Source organism: Aspergillus brunneoviolaceus (assembly GCF_003184695.1).
Source record: "Aspergillus brunneoviolaceus CBS 621.78 unplaced genomic scaffold BO95scaffold_17, whole genome shotgun sequence".
Lineage (NCBI taxonomy): Eukaryota > Fungi > Ascomycota > Eurotiomycetes > Eurotiales > Aspergillaceae > Aspergillus > Aspergillus brunneoviolaceus.
Window position 1 is genome coordinate 325,466 of NW_020290747.1, and position 18,357 is coordinate 343,822.

The following is an 18,357-nucleotide window of genomic DNA, read 5'->3' on the forward strand; positions in this document are numbered from 1 at the left end:
CTCAAGACCCTACCTCAATAGTACAGCTGTACTTCCACCAGACCCACTCAACCAAGCTAATTTGCTCGTCTAGTTGTGCGGGTATGTGCCCTTTGACCAGGGTGACATAGTAGCCGATGTACTATGTACGGTAGACAACCTATCTGTGTACTGTGCATGGTGTCCCTGACCATGTGTGGGTCATGGCAAGTGTTTTCATTGGAACCTCCTGGTGGATTGGGAGTGTTGATCAAGACACCGCCTCTGTCAAGAATAGAATCTCAGTACACACCCACATCACCCGGTTGATCAGCACCCCGAGAAGCGAAGTATATCCCTCAATATCGCGGTTTTCTCATGACGTAGGAGATGAGGATCTACACCGCAGAGAACATGCTGGGGAGACGGCATAGTCGAGGAGACTGTTAGTTGATTGATAGAGGCGGTGATAGTCGTAAGGGGGGGGGGGGGGAATTTGGACTTGTGATCAACATTGTGTAACTGTGAGTTGTTGCTTGTAGTGTAGGTAGTGTAGTTAAGAAAAAGGTGATCAACCTTCAATGCAGCCGTTCTGGAGCGGCAGATCCTCGGCCCACCGCCCGTCAACTGTCGAATAACAACAACGTCATCTGCCACAGCCGCCCGTGTGCCCGCTGCCCAGCCACATCGAAAACAAACACTCTTCACCTTCTAGGTCTATACAGCATCCAGCATATCGCATATCGCATATCGCATATCGAATTGTTCAATTCGTGCTGTGATGTAGTCAAACACTGCTCTGACTCTCTGAGCGACCTCTGGATTTGCATGTGCCTTGCCAAGATTTCCCTGACTCGTACTAAAATTAAGCGTGGTGCAGGGTCAGTTGCCAATCGCCCAAAAACCAACGGGGCTGGCAATGAGGGCTCCATTCCCACTTTCCCAGCCTCCTTTGACAGCAACGAGGATGCGCCAGCCTGCACTTTAATCTCCCGCCCACTGGGCCCGGCGTGCCGTCTATGATGGAATAAAGATCTAATTCTCTGGGTCCTGGTGGACCTTTTTTTGTTTTTTTCGTTTTCTCTTCTTCGATTTTCTATGTTTTTTAGGCTACCAACTTCAGTTCCAGGGCCCCTGTGGTGGATCGGTGTGTGTTTCTACGGTTTCCATCCAAGTGATAAATGAATCGGTTCCCTCGAGCTTTGGCTTCTAGCTCTCTTCTAGTTCAATTCATCACTGAGATACCAGTGTAAGACATTTCAGTGTCTTCGATATTCAAAGCAGAAACGTCTTTGTGCCTCTTCCTCCCTCTGGTCAAGCTCTTCAACCATACCCAACATCAACCCTACACATCGCACACCAACATGTATACCGCCGCTTTGCTTCTCGCTCTCTCCCTGACTGCCCAGTCAGTCCCGGTCTTCCATTCCCAAGCAAACGACACCATTGCTCGCAGAAATGAACTGCCATACAAGGTCGTCGACGTCGCCGGCACTGCCGCTCCCACCGTCGAGACAGTCACCGCCACGCCCTCGCCTCCCGTGACGGTGACCGTCACTGAATATCCTTCCTCCACCCCAGCTCTGGAGCCTTTCTCTCTTTCCTCTTGGAGTGTCGGTCCTCGGGTGACAGGCATCCCCCACCCCGGGCCCCAGTTTGCGGTGCGTGGACTCAACAGCACAGAGCACCACCACCGTCGCCATGCGCAGGCCAACACCACCGTCACCGAAACCCGCGCCAGCGAGGATTCCATCACAGTGGCCAAGCGCAGCAACGACACTCTGCCCCGTTCCTTGGGTAACCACAACGGAACCGAGCATGAGCATGAGCATCACGCCGAGCACAAGGACGAAGACCTGTCCGCCAAGGCTCTGACCCAACGCGCACTCACCGGCACCGAAGCAGCCAGCAAGCACACCGGCAGCAGCGCCAATGAGACCCAGCCGGCCCGCGAGGATCTTGCTCCTGAGCATGCGGCTGCCTTCGCGAGACGTGCACTCACCACCGACGACGCGAAGCTCGCCCCTCAGAACTTCAACAACACCGCGGGGCCGTCCGACGCGACCAAGCGCGCAACCAACACCACCGAGGCTGCTACCAAGCACTTCGCCCGAAGCTTGAACGGCACCTCTCTGCACGCTCGGAACGGCACGGCGGCTGACTACTGAGTTATCTCTGAAGGATCTCTCCTTCTTGGCTTCTTCTCTCACTAAGTATATGGTTTTTTCATGACTGGTGCGATCCAATGCGATCGCTACGATACACGGTACATGGCAAGCAAGCGTTCCCTTTTTCTTGTTGATTTATGGTATATGGTCCCGGTTTTTATGTGTCATGACTGGCATGACGATCGTTATTCATGAGGATTGGCATATCTGGGGCGTTGCGGCTCTATGGTTTTATGATTTTATGGTTTATGGTACTATGGGTATTTGTTTTTGGCGGTGGCTTGATAATTACTACTGTACTGTACTTAGCTCTTTCTGTCACATACAATTGGTTAGATGTGGGTGGAGCAGTACATGTATGCGCTGGTAGATAGAGTGTTTGAGTTCTGTTGGGGTCAATAGAAGGGAATTGTGGAATCGAGTGTATAGAATGATTGATCCGAATCATGATAAGAAACCCAGAGCGGTTAGCTTGCCTCGTGCCCCCGTGACGTACGATCCCGCCGGACGGTTCGTTTACATAACCCGAGCCCAGCCCATTCATTTACTGACTTAACTTAAACTGACTGTCCGGGTACAGTCAGTCTCCCAGTCTTGATCGCATGTCCGCATTCACCTTCCCCGGCTTCTTGCTCATCTCCACCCTCGATTCTCCTGTCTATCGACCAGGAGCCGTCTAATCTCGTGTGCTCACCTTCGCGCATCTAACGAACCCACTATCTCCGTCATTGAAACCCTTGCTCCGGACTCCCCTCCCCCTTTCCGGCCAGGTGTTTACCGCTCCGACTTTCTCAACACCAATTCGAATCATCCCCCCCCCCTCCTTCCTTCACGCCTCCCCATCCACATAAAGCAACAAACATGGCTACCCCGGTAGCACCCCCCGAAGACCAGACTCGTCTCCTCGAGGAGGCATTGGGCGTGGTGCGTCAACAGTCGCAGATGATGCGGAAATGTCTAGAGACCCCCGGCAAATTAATGGATGCGCTGAAATGCGGGTGAGCTCCCCTCCTCCCCAGGCAGCAATGGGAAGACCAATTGAACGTGCGAACACCAAAGCATCGCGCAACACGCACAAGCAACAAACCAGCTAACTCAGTCCTACACCTCCCTTGTTTATCGACAGGTCTACATTAGTTTCCGAGCTCCGCACCCCTAGTCTGGGCCCCAAGCAATACTACGAGTTATATATGGCGGTCTTCGACGCCCTGCGACACCTCTCCGTATACCTGAAAGAGAACCACCCGGTCAACCACCTGGCCGACCTGTACGAGCTCGTCCAATATGCCGGCAACATCATCCCGCGACTCTACCTCATGATCACCGTCGGGACGGTGTACATGTCCGTGGAGGACGCCCCTGTCAAGGAGATCATGAAGGACATGATGGAGATGAGCCGCGGCGTGCAGCACCCTATCCGCGGCCTGTTCTTGCGGTACTACCTGTCGGGCCAGGCGCGGGATCACCTGCCGACGAGCGCCGGGGACGGGCCCGAGGGCAACCTGCAGGACTCGATCAACTTCGTCCTGACCAATTTCGTGGAGATGAACAAGCTGTGGGTGCGTCTGCAGCACCAGGGCCCGTCCCGCGAGCGCGAGAAGCGCATGCAGGAGCGCCGCGAGCTGGAGCTGCTGGTCGGCAGCAACGTCGTGCGCCTCAGTCAGCTGGTCGATCTTGAGGGCTACAAGTCCGGCATCCTGCAGGCGCTGCTGGAACAGGTCGTGCAATGTCGGGATGTGTTGGCGCAGGAGTATCTGCTGGAAGTCATCACAAAGGTCTTCCCGGACGAGTTCCATCTGCACACCTTGGACCTCTTGCTCTCGGCGATCTCTCGGCTCAACCCGCATGTGGACTTGAAGAAGATCGTGATCGGGTTGATGGACCGCCTCTCGAGTTATGCTGCCCGCGAGAGAGAGGCTTCCGCGGATCCGGAGGCACGCAAGCTGAAGGAGGAAGAGGCTGTTACCAAGTTGCTCGAGAACCTCAAGGTGTCCGAAGAGACAAAGGCGGAGGAGCCGGCGACCGACGCACAGGCAGCCCAGGAGAATGGTGTCGAGCAGGCCAAGAAGGACAGCGACACGGCGGAGGAAGGCGAGCGGAAACCAGCGAATGGCGATGCAAAGGCACCCGAGGCCATCCCTGACGATGTCAAGCTGTATGCCATTTTCTATGATCAAGTGGTCAACCTGATCAAGAGCCGCGGCCTCCCGATTCAAGACACCATGGCGCTTCTTCTGTCGCTGGCCAATCTAGCGCTCAACACCTACCCCGACCACTTGGAATACGTCGACCAGGTCCTTGACTTCGCGGCGAAAGAGACCGCCGCCTATACCGATCACGCCGACCTGCACTCCGCTCCTACGCAGCAAAATCTCCTGCAACTTCTCACCGCTCCCCTCCGCTCTTACGTTTCGATCTTCACGGCCTTGGCCTTGCCTCATTACATCCCACTTCTGACCACCCAGTCTTACCCCACGCGGCGATCTGTCGCGGGCGAGATCGCTCGCAGCCTCCTCAAGAACGGAACCACGATCACCACCACAGAGAACCTCGACCGTGTTCTGCAGGCTCTAAGAGTCTTGATCAAGGAAGGGACCCAGCAATCCATGGGCTACCCTGGGTCTCAGCGACGAGGGGAGACGGAGGAGACCATTGAGGAGCAAGGGTGGCTTGCGAGATTGGTACATTTGATCAAGGCAGACGACAATGATACGCAGTTGAAGGTTTGTCCCTCGTTTTTTCTCTTCTCACGACAGTGCCCTAATGCATCTTGCAGCTTCTACAAGCGACGCGAAAAGCTTACCTCGACGGCAACGAGCGCATCCGCTACACCACACCAGCCCTAATCACCTCGTCGATACGCCTGGCGCGTAAACTCAAGGCTCGCGAGCACTACGATGACAACTGGCAGTCGCAGTCTTCGGCGCTGTACCGCTTCATGCATCAATGCGTCAATAACCTCTACCAACGCGTGAACCCCGGATGCGCCGACCTAGCGCTGCGGCTGTTTGTGATGTGCGGCGAGGTGGCCGATCAGACGGGCTTCGAAGAGTTCAGCTACGAGTTCTTTGCCCAGGCGTTTACGATCTACGAGGACTCGATCAGCGACTCCCGCGCGCAGTTCCAGGCCGTCTGCATCATTGCCGGGGCGCTTCACGGCACGCGGGGGTTCTCGAAGGAAAACTACGACACCCTCATCACCAAGGCGGCGCTCCACGGCAGCAAGCTGCTCAAGAAGCCCGATCAATGTCGCGCCGTCTATCTGGCCAGCCATCTCTGGTGGGTGGTGGAGAACCCGCAACGGGGCGAGGAAGACCTGAAGAACGTACGTTGCCTGCGCTGACTCCTGTTCCATCTCAAGAAACCACTAAACTGATAATGTGATAGCTCTACCGTGACGGCAAGCGCGTCCTCGAATGCCTGCAGCGGGCCCTCCGCGTCGCCGACGCCTGCATGGACACGGCCGTGTCCGTGGAACTCTTCGTCGAGATCCTGAACCGTTACGTGTACTATTTCGACCAGCAGAACGAAACCGTGACCACCAAATATCTGAACGGGCTGATCGAGCTCATCCACTCCAACCTCCAGACCGACAAGGACGAGCCCAACCCCAGCCTCGAGGGCCCCAAGCGCCACTTCCAACGCACGTTGGAATACATCCGATCCCGGGATTACGAAGGCGTGATCACGGAACCGAGGCAGTAAGGGGGGACTGAACGACCTGTATGAATGAGAGACGCGTCTATTTTAATCACGTTCTGATTCAAAGCCTTGATTCAACTTTAAACCACCCACTTTTTCTGATACAATTCTTTTTCTTGTCGTCTTAGCATCCTGTGTCTATCTTCTTCCGTCTACAAGACTATCTATGGCCTGTAAGATTCCCGTTTTCGTACTTTGAGTTGGTTTCTATGGTTGAGAGTCGGGGGGCAGGGCGGAGGTCTGCGTGTATCATCATCATTACCGTCAACAACAAAGTTTCTATCTACCTTACCTATTATCAATCGAACTCTCCCTGGTGATTGGGTAGATTGAAAGTCCCCTGGTGACGGGGATGTACAGTACTCTATAAACCCGTCCATCAGTTTTGTACAGTACAGCACAGTAAGTAAGTACAGTACATATCTTCTCTAAATCGTAAACCTCAGATCCGAGATAGACTCATCAAGGGACATCGCACCTCCCGCCTCCCACCTCCCACCTCCCTTGACAGTGACAATAACAGTGACAATAACAGTAACAGTAACAGTTGGGTACAGCCAGAGCAGCGCACCGCAGGAGAAGGGAGGACAGGGAAAACAAGCGGGAGAGGGATCCCTGATCCCTGCGCCAGCAGCGCAGGGGTAACTTATGGGTAAGTTAACTAAGTTAAGTTAAGGGTTACTGTACTTGTTCACTGTGACCTAGCCCAAGTTAAGTTATCATTACCCACCTGAACAGTAGGCCTACTACTTCCCTACCGAAATACCTACCTCCTCGTATTCACCTATCCACCTTCCCCCCGATACTAATACTACATCTATAAGTGACATCCAAGCCAAGGCCTGGAAAGTAGGCTAGGCTGGATTCCCAGAGGCATGGCACATGGTAAAGCACCGCTCTGCTCCGCTACACACAGTGTACATAGTACAGCACTGCTCTGCTCCGCTACACACAGTGTACACAGCACAAGACAGCACAGTGTGAATAGCATAGCACAGCACAGCACAGCACAGCAGCATCTCCCTCACGCAAGCTAAGCATACAACCACAACCACAACCACAACCGCACAAACGGAACGCCTAATCCCATCCCACACCATCTACATACAACACACACATACGGGAGCAGAATCTAGATCGGAGATGGATAGATGGATTCTAATCGACTCGAACAAGGATATCATTAATGTTTGGTTCGGCTCGGTTATCACTTCCCGTTCTACAGGGACAGGAACGATGTGGTATGATCTCATCTGATTAGATAGAGGGGCATGTCACCCCAGTGGCCCCAGTGGGAGGGTTTGTGAGGGTAGGAATTCAGGGTCGGGATAGGGGGGGGGATATTTAGTCCATCGTAACAAAGGTAGGTAAGGTTTGTCTCGGAGCGTAAGACAGAAGGACAACAGGGAAACAAACAGATTGAACAACACGACGCTTTACGTGATCAAGTGATGAAATGATGAAATCATGAGGATGAGGATGCAAATGAGGTACAGTACGGAGTATCGGACATGGGTCGAAAACAACAATAAACGCCTTTCGTCTTGCCCACAAACATACAGCACGACAAGAGGTTCCCGAACAACAGACAGAAACAAAACGCCTAGAACCCGGTTGGAGGGGAGGTGTATTGCCGTAGCACCGAGGGAGGGTTATTGGTCGTCCCAATCCCAATCCCGGTCCCCGGCACCGTCCCGCTGAAGGCGGCGGCCGGAACACTGCTGCTGGGGATGGGACTGCCGATCTCGCCGGGGACAATGCTACCCCTGTGACCTGAGGCGGCACTGTTGGTGTCCGGTTCGAATTTGACATACTCCCCCGTCTCGTCGCTCTTGATCGAGAACGACCCGCCGCCGTTTTGCGTGTTGCCTTCCGTGTCGCAGATGTCGAGGATCTCCTTCAGCGAGATCGCCGGCTCGGTCGGGGATTGGAGCTGCTCCACTTGCCGCAGGACGACATTCACGTCGTGGTAGCCGCCGCCGCCCTTAGAGGGGCTCATCATGTTGAGCTGTTTACAGGCTTGGATCACCAGCAATCGGATCGTCACAGGTCGAGAGGTGTGCGCTCGATGATGCACTGCGGGCCCGAACGCGTTGCTAGACCAACCACTCCCTAGTAATCATGTTAGCAGCTACCCACGACAGCCACGCATTCTTGGAGACCTACCAGGTCCAGTTCCCCATGTCGGACCCCCGGGGAAGGGCGAGGTGCCGAAAGGTATTTGTGACCCCCACGTACCCCCGAGGCTAGGGCTGGCCGGGAAAGCACTGTGCTTGGCAACTGTGGCAACAATTAGCATATGTGAATCACATTAACCCGCTGGCATACGTACTGAGAGGGTCTGGGAACAGTGACGGGGCCGCAAAGCTAGCGCGAGTTGGCCCGGGCAGGGAACCCGGAAGTGTTGCCCCGGGAAGTGACTGGGACAGGTGCGACGCGAACGGAATGTCCGTATCGTCCAGGAGCGCACTGCTACCGAGCTGCGCACTCAGATCGTCCACATCATGCTGACTGCGACGGGGGTTGCTCGGGTCTTGTTGCGTGCTGGAAGGGCGTTTGATGGGGCTGGGGCGGGTGATAGGAGACGGTTGAGCATGCGCTTCAAGAGGTGATCGCTCAAACGAGCTGGAAGGCTGTCGGGAGTGAGCATGAGACAAACCACTCGCCTGCCCAGAGAATGCACTGGCCATGGGCTGTTGACTATGGAATGGCAAACCGTGCCCCGGATCCAGTGGGAATCCTCGTCCAGGGGGGATAGGGCGAGAGCCATTCATCCCAATAGGAATCGGGATTCCATTGGGCGCAGGGAATCCTCGCAGCTGATTGAGAAGCGGTCCTGAGTGTGGCGGGTAGGTAGGTAATTCATGGCCGATAGGAGCTCTAGAGACCAGGCCCAAGCCAGGCGGATGGGACGGCGAGAACCCGGGCGGATGGGATCGACCTAAAGATCCAAGAGGTGACAAGGGTGCTGACGGCTGAGGATGATGAAGCATAGGCTGCTGTCCATGGCCCTGTTTGGACGTAACGCTCGAGGCTCCGGACGACTGAGACGGCGCCATCGAACGAGGGGAGATGGAGACCTGCGATGGTTCGGTGCTAGCCGGCTGGGACCGAGGCGACGAGCTATGGGAGCCCTGCTGGGACGTCTGCCGGGGTCTTGACGGGGTGGGCGCCTGGGGCACTACTGGGGCAGTCGTTGAGAAGTGCGGCGACTGAAACTGGCCCGGACCCAGACCTTGGGGGTGGTTCACGTTGGCGGAGAGAGGCATCAGCCCGGGATGCGAGGTGCGTTTGGCGTGCTGGGCCTCGCTGGCTGCAACGTTCCGAAGTTGTTCCCCCCGAACCTTGCGTTCTCGTTCCTCCTTGATCAGCTTCTCCCGCAGTTCGCGCTCCTCACGTTCCTTTTGCCGTGCTTCCTCGCGCCGCTTCTTCTCTTGCTCCTTCTGCTCCCGCTGCTTGCGTTCCGCCTCTGCCTGTCGTTCGCGTTCCTCGCGCAGTCGTCGTTGCTTTTCGGCCTCTTTGCGGGCACGTTCCGCTTCCTGGGCCTTCCGCTCCGCCTCGCGCTTCTTCCGTTGCTCCTCGCGTTTCTTTCGCTGTTCCTCGAGCTTCTTCTCCTGCTCCGCCTTGGCCGCCGCCTCCTCCGCCGCCTTCTCGGCCTCTCGGCGTGCCTTTTCCTCCTCCTTGGCCAGCTTCTGAAGCCGCTTCCTCTCCTTGCGCTTCTCTGCCTCGCGAGCCTTCTTGGCGTTTCGTTGCTCATTCCGCGATTCCTCCTCCATCAGCTCTTCAATCAGTTTCTGCTGACGCTGCTCTGCGACCTTTTCTCGGTAGGCCGTCAGCACGCGCTGCTCGAACATGCGCGCGGCAAATATTTGGAACATTCGCCGGCCCTCTTCCATGCGTTGCTCTTCCGTCATCGCATCCTGCAGGCAACTGTCAGCTTTCACGGCATCAATACCCAGCCAATGCCCGGAGCAGACCATTTCATCTTCCTCGTAATCTTCTTCTTCCTGACTATCGTAATCTTCATCCTCTTCATCGTCATAGTCTTCATCATCCAGGGGCCCGTGATTGTGACCGCTATGAAGGGTTTGATGTGCTGCCGCGATGCCATACTGTGTGTCCTCTTCCCGCTGCATTCGACGCTCGGCCAGTTGTTCCATCATGTCAATGAAATGCTTCCCATCATTCTTCAGCAGATCGTCTGCAACCGTAAGGATTCCGTCTAGAAAAAAGAAACGCAATCAAATCAGCATCAACCCAGATAGATCCAAGCGCTCGTGATTGTCCCTACCTTTAACAGTCAGACTATTCCCAAAGGCGAAGAAATCTGCGCGAGCCGCACGGGTTTCTTCGTCTTCGTATTCGTCGTCGCTGTACGGTTCCTCGTCCTCGTCATCCTCGTCGTACTCCTCCTCTTCCAGGTCTTCGTCATCCTCCGGTAACTCATGGATCCGGCCCCGGGAAGGGTGGTATTGGCCTTGCGTGCGCGTATGGTGACCAGGCGACCGTAAAGGAGGGTGGTAGAGCCGAGGGGGCGGGATCATCGGGGCGCCCTTTTCGAACGACCCTTGGTTGTTGTTGGCGTACTGTTCCAGCTCCTCGTAGTAAGCGTCGTAGAGCACTTCCAACTCCTCTTCAATGGCCGTCCGTTTCCTCCCGCACACGGTGCAGCTGCACGAATGTTTCTGCTGCTCCTTCATCTTCTTCAGCACCGCGTCCTTCTCCACCTTGACCAGCTGTCGCCGTTCCTCCTCGCCCAACTCCAGCCAGAAAGTCTTGATGTTCTCGCGTTCTTCCTGCGTGGAGGTGTTCCAGATGCTGCGGTCTTTGGTCGACTTCAGGATGGTGTGCGATCCGAGGTGCGGGGGTAACGGCGGGGGGAGAGGATGCGACATGGAGATCGATGGGGTCGACAGCGGGGTGGAACTTTCGTCGCCATGCGCCTGCGAGCCCGCCCGGCTTTTCTTGCCTTTCTTCTTCTTCGACTTCCGGGTTGCTGTTGCTGCTGCCGCCGCGGCGGGTTGCTGACCGTCCCCGCCTTGTCCGTTCACAGAGTTCCCGGGAGAATACGACTGCGCCCGGTCGAGTGGTTGGTCGTGCTCGTCGTCCTCGTGGTAGGCGTCGCCGTTCGGAGCAGGTTCATCAAATTCATGCTCATCGGACAGCTGGCCATCTGCGTTGGGTTGACTGGATCCGTTCTGCTCGGGGCCGTGTTCGCTGTCAAGCTGACGCTCCGCGGCCAGTCGGGCCGCCTGCTTCTGCCTGCGTTTCTGCTTTTTGCGATTTACTGACACGGGCTTAGAGTCTGAGGGGGAGGGTTGGCGAGGGTCGGAAGGCGCATGGACATCGCCATTCGCGGCGTGTGCAGGGATGGTCGTGGGTGCCGGCTCGGACATTGTGGGACCGGAACTCGATCGAAGTGGTTGCGGCGGTGCCATGGTGAGGTGGGTTGCTTAGGTTGTGCTCTGACGCCGACGGAGCACAGGAAGGGGGGTGGAGGGGGGAGAGAAGGCGTAGATTCAGGGTTCTGAATGGATTCCCTAGCTAGTCACCATGCTGTTGCAACGATCCCCGGAGGGGGTAAAAAGTCAGCGAAAGGGTCCGCAAGCGCAGGAAGGCAGGAAATGGAGAAAGAGGAAGGGAGCACACGAAGCTCACCGGAAAGTCGTCGGGCGATAGTCGACCAGAGAAAGAAGGTTATAGGAAGGCAGAGAATCAAGTAGAGCCCGGTTGGGGAGGAATGTGTTGATAGACGCGACAGTTGGGATGTGGAGAGAAGAGGCGCGCAAGGTGAATTGGTTGGAGGGTTGGAGGGTTGGAGGGTTGGAGAGAATTGGGTAGGGTCGGACAACGGACAACGACAAACGGAGAGCGAGCCAGGGCGGAGAGGGGTGGAAAGGACCCGGGCCGCACCAGTCGTCAACTGGGAGGGGAAGGAAGCGCGCACCGGCGGTCGGGATAAGTTATAGGCGATTGCGAGGGGGAGGACAACGAGGGAGACCCAGACAGGAAATGAAAGCGCGGATCAGCAAGCGGGAAGAACGAAAGTACGTAAGTACGTAAGTACGTAAGTACGTAAGTATGTCAAGAGAGGAGAAGTATTGTGATGCCGGTGGCCATGGAGGAGCTGGAGGAGGAGGAGTGGGAGGGAGATGCAGTGAGGGCACATCGGCGATACGCGCAAGATTGATTTGATTGCTGTGGTCCCGGAACAAACGTTGGCCTCTGGATGGCTGCCCTGCCGCTCGCCGACTCGCCGCAACTGGATTAGCCGCCGCAAGCGAGTCTCGCTGCCTTTCTGCCTGACTCTTCTCCTACTTCCAACATCAAATCATCTTCATCTCTAGTCTAGATTGACTCGGGCGAACCTGCGAACCTCTGAAAGGCTCCATCTGGTCTCCCAACTCCCACCCACCACACAGACCGCCTTAATCTTACTCCCGCCACCAGGCCCGGTCTTAGCACCTTGCTTAGGCGACTACTAGCTCGGCGTGTATTCGCGGGAAACATGCCGGGAAAGAGAGGGGTTGGTGCTGCTTGAGTGGTTCTGCCAGCAAAGGCACATGAACACGCTGCCACAGACCCTTTTACTCCCTCGGCGTGGGCTGACCATACTTGTCTACTTTACTTCAATCGACGCCCAGGAGGACAGAGTTGTTCAAATATTTTCATTCATTCATGCATCCGATGTGCCATCTACATTTGGTTCACCACTAACACGGAATGTGTTATCTAACACCTACTATGTGTTCTAAGTTCACTGAATTCAAAAACCTTCAGTTGAAACCAAGTTAACCAAAGATCAAGTTCTTGATCTGCTGCATCATCCCTGTGCCTTCCTCATGATTCCGCTCATACCCCACCGCAGCCCTAGCCCGGTCTTCTTCATCGAAAGCCTGAGCCGCCGTGAAGTCCATCTCAGTTGGCTGGACAAGCTTCGAACGATAATAAATCTAGAAAGGATCAACAGCAGCATTGTATCGTTTGCGGCCGACTGACGTACCTTGTAACCAAAATAGTCCATGAAGAACAACGGCGCAGCAATGTAAGTGGAAAACCAGGACTTGGCGGATCCCTTCTCACCAAAGGGGAAGCAGGCCAGATAGAACTCGCAACCTGCAATGAAGAGAACAATCACCAGCGCGAAGTACTGCAGGTAGGGGGCTGCAGGTGCTCGGAAGGGTAGTGACTGGGTGCTGATGCCCTGCGCGGCGAGGCCTCGTCGGAATTGGATGTGCGAGATGAAGATGCTGGACCACTGGAACAGGGTTGAGACGGACACCTGGTTAATGTTAGCTTCAAAAGTCGAAAACAGGTCCACGGAGATGCAGGGTTTCGCACCAATGACGAAAACCAACTGTATACTACAGCACCCGTATCGTTGCAGTTCAGGTAGGCTAAGCCTCCCCCGAGGGCGGTGCTGATGGCCAATGATACATATGGTCGCCCGGCAGAGTCTTTCCGTCCAAACACGCCGTGGATGATCTTCATGTCCGACAACGCTGTCAGACTACGGCTGGCAATATAAGTGCTGGTGATTCCACAGCTGATCACCGTCAAAAATATGAAGCCATTGATGATATGAGCCAGCCACATCACCCCTGCACGCTCGATGGCAATGACAAAGGGACTTCCGAGTGTGCCGCTCCCGTTCACCAGGTTCTCGTCATTATACGGCACGCACATGCCCATGAGCCAGATGTTGACGACGAAGAAGGCGAACATGCGCCAAAAGACCGGATAGACGGTTTTCTTGATGGTCCGGCGAGGGTCCCGTGCCTCGCCGGCAATGACAGCGATATGTTCTCCGCCGCCAAAGCTGAACAGGGCTTGCACAAAGGCCTTGGAAATCCCCTTGATGCCATTGTTGAGAGCACCGGGACTCCGCCAGTAGCGGAATTCAATCGCACCCTGCGTGGCTGGAATCCCACCGGAGGTCATGATGATCATAAAGAAGATCATGACCACGATGGCTAGACATTTGACAAACGACATGACATACTCGACGTGGCCGTAGAGCCGAACCCCGAATGAGTTGGCCAAGGCGATAATGACCAGGAAAATGGTGATGTATGCTGCAAGGGGGACGACCTGGGTCTGCGGCCAGAACTCGAGCACGGAAACTGCCGCTGTGATCTCAGCGGGGATACAGATCACCCACTATCCATTGTTAGGCGTATCGAGGGTCATGTCCGTGGAGATGAAGGCTCACGGAAAACCAGAAGTTGATCCCCACTGCAAACCCAAATGCAGGCTCCACGTACTCGATGCATTGTCGGATAAATCCACCATGGACCGGCTTGTATGTTGTCATCTCTCCAACCGAGATATACTGTAGGTAGACGACCATCCTGTTGGCGGCGAGTGGTTAGGACGTGAACAAGACAGCATCTTTTGTTGTGGACATACGCAGTGATAGTATAGGCGATGGCAATGCCACCCGGACCCGCTTTATTTGATGGTCAGATCCGTAGTTCGTTCCCAGGGCTAATATTGTCTCACCGTACTTCAGGGCTGTGCCTGTACCGACCCATCTGATACATTATGAGACTTATTTTCCTAGCACAAATAGGAGACAAATTGGACATACAAGCCAGTGCCGATGCCTGCCCCGAAGGTCATCATCATGATTTGGCGACGGCCCAGCGATCGATGATAGCCGACATCTTCGTTGGCTCCCAGGAGCTCCGATGTGCCTTTCGCCAAGTCATCACTTTGCTCGAGATCAGCGATAATCTCCACATTGTGTGGTTCCGCGGCCGTTTTTTCGGTCGTCATGGCTGTTGGCGTCTCGTGTACTGCCGAGTTGATGAGAATGAGTCACTTGGAATGCCCTGCGACATCTTATATCTCCTACTGTAGATAGCAACGTAGAGATACCATTGGTCGTTATGCACCCATATCTAATCATTTCGGCGTGAAGCCATATACAACAAGATAAGACTTGGACGATAGCCGAGTCACAATGTACGGCGCAGACAGCCAGTCATAGGTCTTCGGATCTCACATCCTGGCTTCTCCTCACTTGGTTGCGTCAGGCCAAGTAGAGCAAGAGTGGGGTGCAAAGGAGTCCAAGGCTAGCCACGACCACATTCGAGCATATAAGAAGCGATATGAATACTCTTCTGGTCGCAGCCAAAGACCTAACATCCCACACCGACAAGCATACCTTCTAGTGTCCAGAATCATCATTATGTCTAGCAGCAAGAACGTGGTTTTCGACATCGTGGGCACTCTGGTTTCGTATGATGTCCTATTCGATGCGATCGACGAGCAGATGGGCGACCGACTCCGAGCGGAGGGCATCAAGCCGACGCTGCTGGGATACACCTGGATCGAAGTTGCAGAGCGGGAATACACCTATCTTAGCATCAGTGGCCAGTATAAGCCCTTTGCGACGTGCTTTGAGCTGCTGTTCTGGCGCATGCTGCACATGGCAGGCATCTCCGAGCCCCGAAGCTTCGCCACGGAACAGGACCTCGAATTCATCATGGAAAAGTATGCCAAACTTGGATTGCGACCGGGCGCGATAGAATGCATCACCAAGCTGCGCGACGCTGGGTACACGGTTTGGGCTTTCACAGCTGGGGACCTGGCGAGAGTGGGGGGCTACTTCGCAGAGGGCGGTCTCGAATGGCCCGCAGAGAATCTGCTGTCCTGCGATACCCAGGGGATAGGAAAGCCTGATCTGCAAGCGTACCAGCCGCTCCTTGAACGACTGTCACAGCACGGGCGGCCATGGTTCGCTGCTGGTCATATGTGGGACGTTTCGGCGGCTCGCTGTGCGGGGTGAGTGGTGCAGCATCACAACCGGGTTCCGAGGCTGCTAACACGTCTTAACAGATACAAATCCGCTTATTGTTCCATTTGGGAGAAGGAGCCGATCACTGAGTTGTTTGGAGATATGGATGTCATGGCAGAGACACTTCCCGAGATGGCTGATAAGATTATTGCAGCACAGTAACTTGATGACGGTGTTGCTTTCATGATAACAGTGTGTCGTGGTGGGTCAGTCATGTTGGAGACGCTGCATGTTTCGGCGAATTAGGCGTTGTTCAAGCTGTCCCAGAAGTTAGAGATAAGAATAGTAGATTCTTATCTACACTTGAAGTCGCTTTCGACAAGGCCACAGCAGTCCCGGAGTGCTTGTTCGAGCGCGAAGCTAGCTGTTATGGACGGATCTGCGAGGGATCTTCCTAGCTGGGTCATTGCAAAGCGTTGGTCACTATTGTTTGTCTCGTAGCGATAGGTTGGTTATGCCTTGCAAGTCAGGTGTTCTCGTAAGAGTGAAGGTTTAATTGCATCTTAGTCATGTCAGCATGTTCAGCAGAAAGATCCATGCACCGATATTTCGTACCCTCCAGACCAAGAGAATAAGACAAGTGTGAAAATAGCACCCAATGGATGGGCTCATTTCCGTCCTGGTCCTCTTCTCGGTCATGTAGAGTAGGAATCACAAGGCCTCGAGGCATAAGCACTTCCTTTCTGCCCTGCCCCTGCACGGCGAAAGAGAGCGATCACGTATTCTAGAGGATAGATAACCATCATGGATGATACTAAGAAGAAGTACCGTAACCGGACTGCGGGTAAGATCTCCCTACCCCGGACACGGGCAATGCCCAGAGCTAATCCCGTTGGGGCATCACCCTCCGCGGAACTCCCGCGGAGCACCATGCCCTCCTGTCTATAAGAACAGGCGACAGCCTCTCCTGGATTGCTTTTCAATACATGCCAAACAAATCATCATATTACTATGCCTGTTATTAAGAAAGTAAGTGATATTCCACAGAGTCTCGGTAAGTGCTCCTGACATCTATCTATCTAGGCTATCATTATCGGTGCGGGCCCGGCTGGCCTTGCTGCTGCACTCAAATTACATCGCGAGAACAGCATCCATGTTACAGTGTACGAGCTGAGACCTGAGCCAACTACGATTGGTGGGGCCATAGGCATATTTGCCAACGGCTTGCGTCTACTTCATCGTTTGGGTCTGCACGACGCCCTCCTTGCCCGCGGCTCTTCCGTCGACAGATTCCATCTGCAATCACTGCAGTACGGCAGCATTGGCAGCACTGATATCTCAGCCTGGGCGGCGGAAAGGACTGGCTTTGGATACTTGCGCATTCTCCGGCGAGAACTACAGAGCGTGTTGTTCGACGCCGTCCATGAGGAGCAGATTCCGGTCCATTTCGACAAACGACTGACCTCGATCACGGAGGATGCATCCAGCGTGACGGTAACCTTCTCTGACGGCTCGACCGAGACAGCCGACATACTGATTGGATGTGACGGAATCCATTCCAGCGTGAGACGTTTGCATGTAGACCCGCCCTGCAAGCCCGAATACTCCGGCATTGCGGGTAGCGGTTCCATTATCTCGACGGCTGGTCTACCGGAGAAGCTTAAAACGTCGGCCAACATAATCCCCACCACCGCGGGGTTTATGGCAACATTTCCGTGTAGTGCGTCCGGGGACCAGCTTTACTGGCTGTTTTCGCGGGAGACGCCCATTCCGTACTCTGAGTCCGGGAACGAGCGGGATGGGTGGGAAGAGCGACGTCAACAAGAGATGGAGATGTTCAAGGCCACGATCAGAGCAGTGTCGAAGCCCGCTCGAGGCGAATGGCGAGGCATCCTGACTGAATTGGTGGACCGCATGGAGTTTATCGGGTTTTATCCGGTCTTCCGACTCCCGCTGGGTGGGAAATGGTATACATCTCGGGCAATCCTGCTTGGGGACGCAGCGCATGCAATGCAGCCTCACGCAGGGCAAGGAGTGTCCATGGCATTGGAAGATGTGTTCTTGCTCTCACGGGTACTGCAAGAGCAGGACTGGAGCTTGGACGATGCGTTTGCCCGATACGACGCAATTCGTCGACCGCGGGTCAACGAGATCTATCAACTGGCAGCCAAGAATGGGCAAGGCCGGAAAGCCATCAACCCTTGGGCGTTGTGGCTGAAAGAAAACGTTATGTGGGCTAGTTTGAGCCTGTATCGTATTCTGGGGTTAGAGTCGTGGGGCTTAGGCCAGAAACACCTCGTTTACGACGTTGATGTGGTGGAGCTCTGAGCGAGTAGTTGCAGGATGCAGTGGTGTGGTTTCTTAGGTATCCAATGAGTAAGGGTCATGGTATTAGCGGGATTCGGTTTGCTTGGTATCTCTCTTTTCATTGGAGTCTGTAACTACCAGCGTTGATTGTTAGTTGGCCAGTGATTTAAGCATATCGTATAAGTTGATTAGGGAGTCAGGGAGTCCTGAGATTTGGTAAGGGAGGATGGCGGGAAACATGGAAACATCCAGCCCGCCGCCCTGTCCGGCGCCCATTAGGTAAATCAGTTACAGTCTGAAACTATGAATTGACAGGCCAGGCACCAAATTCGGGGATTGTGGGCCGCAAGATGTCTGTCAAGTCAAGTCAAGAATGTCACGGTCCGCAGTTGACCTTCATGAACGAGGAAGGGAGGCATGCACAGAGGTCGAGAGCAAGTAGTTTAGCTGGCTGCTAAGGGTGACGAGGATCCCGGATAT

General features: G+C 54.8%; 8 protein-coding genes across 8 annotated transcripts; 6 read left to right on the forward strand and 2 right to left on the reverse strand.

Annotated features, from left to right (window-relative positions):
- The first annotated feature begins 34 nt into the window (after window positions 1-34).
- Window positions 35-434, forward strand: BO95DRAFT_440786 (uncharacterized protein). The gene has a single exon (XM_025586035.1). It carries the CDS (start codon window positions 124-126, stop codon window positions 286-288), a length of 165 nt encoding a protein of 54 aa, XP_025444611.1. The 5' UTR covers window positions 35-123; the 3' UTR covers window positions 289-434.
- Window positions 435-1,152: 718 nt separating this feature from the next.
- Window positions 1,153-2,209, forward strand: BO95DRAFT_68043 (uncharacterized protein). Its single transcript, XM_025592131.1, has one exon. The coding sequence runs from the start codon at window positions 1,323-1,325 to the stop codon at window positions 2,124-2,126; it is 804 nt and encodes a 267-aa protein (XP_025444612.1). The 5' UTR covers window positions 1,153-1,322; the 3' UTR covers window positions 2,127-2,209.
- On the forward strand, window positions 2,210-2,553 carry BO95DRAFT_68044 (uncharacterized protein). The gene has a single exon (XM_025592132.1). It carries the CDS (start codon window positions 2,293-2,295, stop codon window positions 2,494-2,496), a length of 204 nt encoding a protein of 67 aa, XP_025444613.1. The 5' UTR covers window positions 2,210-2,292; the 3' UTR covers window positions 2,497-2,553.
- A 450-nt stretch (window positions 2,554-3,003) lies between these two features.
- BO95DRAFT_440788 (vacuolar protein sorting-associated protein 35) lies at window positions 3,004-6,153 on the forward strand. Its single transcript, XM_025586036.1, has 3 exons — window positions 3,004-4,849; window positions 4,903-5,451; window positions 5,514-6,153. The coding sequence occupies exons 1-3, from the start codon at window positions 3,317-3,319 to the stop codon at window positions 5,829-5,831; spliced, it is 2,400 nt and encodes a 799-aa protein (XP_025444614.1). The 5' UTR covers window positions 3,004-3,316; the 3' UTR covers window positions 5,832-6,153.
- A 1,044-nt stretch (window positions 6,154-7,197) lies between these two features.
- On the reverse strand, window positions 7,198-11,579 carry BO95DRAFT_68062 (putative stress response protein Nst1). Its single transcript, XM_025592133.1, has 6 exons — window positions 11,487-11,579; window positions 10,120-11,384; window positions 9,806-10,050; window positions 8,161-9,748; window positions 7,995-8,108; window positions 7,198-7,940 (listed from the first exon to the last, which is right to left on the reverse strand). Exons 2-6 carry the CDS (start codon window positions 11,264-11,266, stop codon window positions 7,432-7,434), a joined length of 3,603 nt encoding a protein of 1,200 aa, XP_025444615.1. The 5' UTR covers window positions 11,267-11,384; window positions 11,487-11,579; the 3' UTR covers window positions 7,198-7,431.
- A 1,022-nt stretch (window positions 11,580-12,601) lies between these two features.
- On the reverse strand, window positions 12,602-14,813 carry BO95DRAFT_68098 (amino acid transporter). Its single transcript, XM_025592134.1, has 7 exons — window positions 14,419-14,813; window positions 14,331-14,362; window positions 14,238-14,277; window positions 14,041-14,179; window positions 13,170-13,988; window positions 12,832-13,110; window positions 12,602-12,781 (listed from the first exon to the last, which is right to left on the reverse strand). Exons 1-7 carry the CDS (start codon window positions 14,604-14,606, stop codon window positions 12,620-12,622), a joined length of 1,659 nt encoding a protein of 552 aa, XP_025444616.1. The 5' UTR covers window positions 14,607-14,813; the 3' UTR covers window positions 12,602-12,619.
- A 43-nt stretch (window positions 14,814-14,856) lies between these two features.
- Window positions 14,857-15,944, forward strand: BO95DRAFT_68112 (haloacid dehalogenase-like hydrolase). The gene is made up of 2 exons (XM_025592135.1): window positions 14,857-15,617; window positions 15,672-15,944. The coding sequence occupies exons 1-2, from the start codon at window positions 15,022-15,024 to the stop codon at window positions 15,790-15,792; spliced, it is 717 nt and encodes a 238-aa protein (XP_025444617.1). The 5' UTR covers window positions 14,857-15,021; the 3' UTR covers window positions 15,793-15,944.
- A 625-nt stretch (window positions 15,945-16,569) lies between these two features.
- BO95DRAFT_409149 (FAD-dependent oxidoreductase) lies at window positions 16,570-18,323 on the forward strand. Its single transcript, XM_025584132.1, has 2 exons — window positions 16,570-16,599; window positions 16,654-18,323. The coding sequence occupies exons 1-2, from the start codon at window positions 16,582-16,584 to the stop codon at window positions 17,896-17,898; spliced, it is 1,263 nt and encodes a 420-aa protein (XP_025444618.1). The 5' UTR covers window positions 16,570-16,581; the 3' UTR covers window positions 17,899-18,323.
- The last annotated feature ends 34 nt before the right edge of the window (window positions 18,324-18,357 follow it).

Excerpts from the sequence above, each read along its gene's own strand:
- BO95DRAFT_68044 (XM_025592132.1), top strand. The coding sequence starts at position 2,293 with ATGACTGGCATGACGATCGTTATTCATGAGGATTGGCATATCTGGGGC.
- BO95DRAFT_440788 (XM_025586036.1), top strand. The coding sequence starts at position 3,317 with ATGGCGGTCTTCGACGCCCTGCGACACCTCTCCGTATACCTGAAAGAG. Across the intron at positions 4,850-4,902 it reads ACAATGATACGCAGTTGAAG|CTTCTACAAGCGACGCGAAA; the intron begins GTTTGTCCCTCG and ends TGCATCTTGCAG. Across the intron at positions 5,452-5,513 it reads GCGAGGAAGACCTGAAGAAC|CTCTACCGTGACGGCAAGCG; the intron begins GTACGTTGCCTG and ends ATAATGTGATAG.
- BO95DRAFT_68112 (XM_025592135.1), top strand. The coding sequence starts at position 15,022 with ATGTCTAGCAGCAAGAACGTGGTTTTCGACATCGTGGGCACTCTGGTT. Across the intron at positions 15,618-15,671 it reads TCGGCGGCTCGCTGTGCGGG|ATACAAATCCGCTTATTGTT; the intron begins GTGAGTGGTGCA and ends ACGTCTTAACAG.
- BO95DRAFT_68062 (XM_025592133.1), bottom strand. The coding sequence starts at position 11,266 with ATGGCACCGCCGCAACCACTTCGATCGAGTTCCGGTCCCACAATGTCC. Across the intron at positions 10,051-10,119 it reads GAATAGTCTGACTGTTAAAG|ACGGAATCCTTACGGTTGCA; the intron begins GTAGGGACAATC and ends TCTTTTTTCTAG. Across the intron at positions 7,941-7,994 it reads GACATGGGGAACTGGACCTG|GGAGTGGTTGGTCTAGCAAC; the intron begins GTAGGTCTCCAA and ends CATGATTACTAG.
- BO95DRAFT_68098 (XM_025592134.1), bottom strand. The coding sequence starts at position 14,606 with ATGACGACCGAAAAAACGGCCGCGGAACCACACAATGTGGAGATTATC. Across the intron at positions 13,989-14,040 it reads GGATCAACTTCTGGTTTTCC|TGGGTGATCTGTATCCCCGC; the intron begins GTGAGCCTTCAT and ends AACAATGGATAG. Across the intron at positions 13,111-13,169 it reads ACAGTTGGTTTTCGTCATTG|GTGTCCGTCTCAACCCTGTT; the intron begins GTGCGAAACCCT and ends AACATTAACCAG.
- BO95DRAFT_440786 (XM_025586035.1), top strand. The coding sequence starts at position 124 with ATGTACGGTAGACAACCTATCTGTGTACTGTGCATGGTGTCCCTGACC.
- BO95DRAFT_68043 (XM_025592131.1), top strand. The coding sequence starts at position 1,323 with ATGTATACCGCCGCTTTGCTTCTCGCTCTCTCCCTGACTGCCCAGTCA.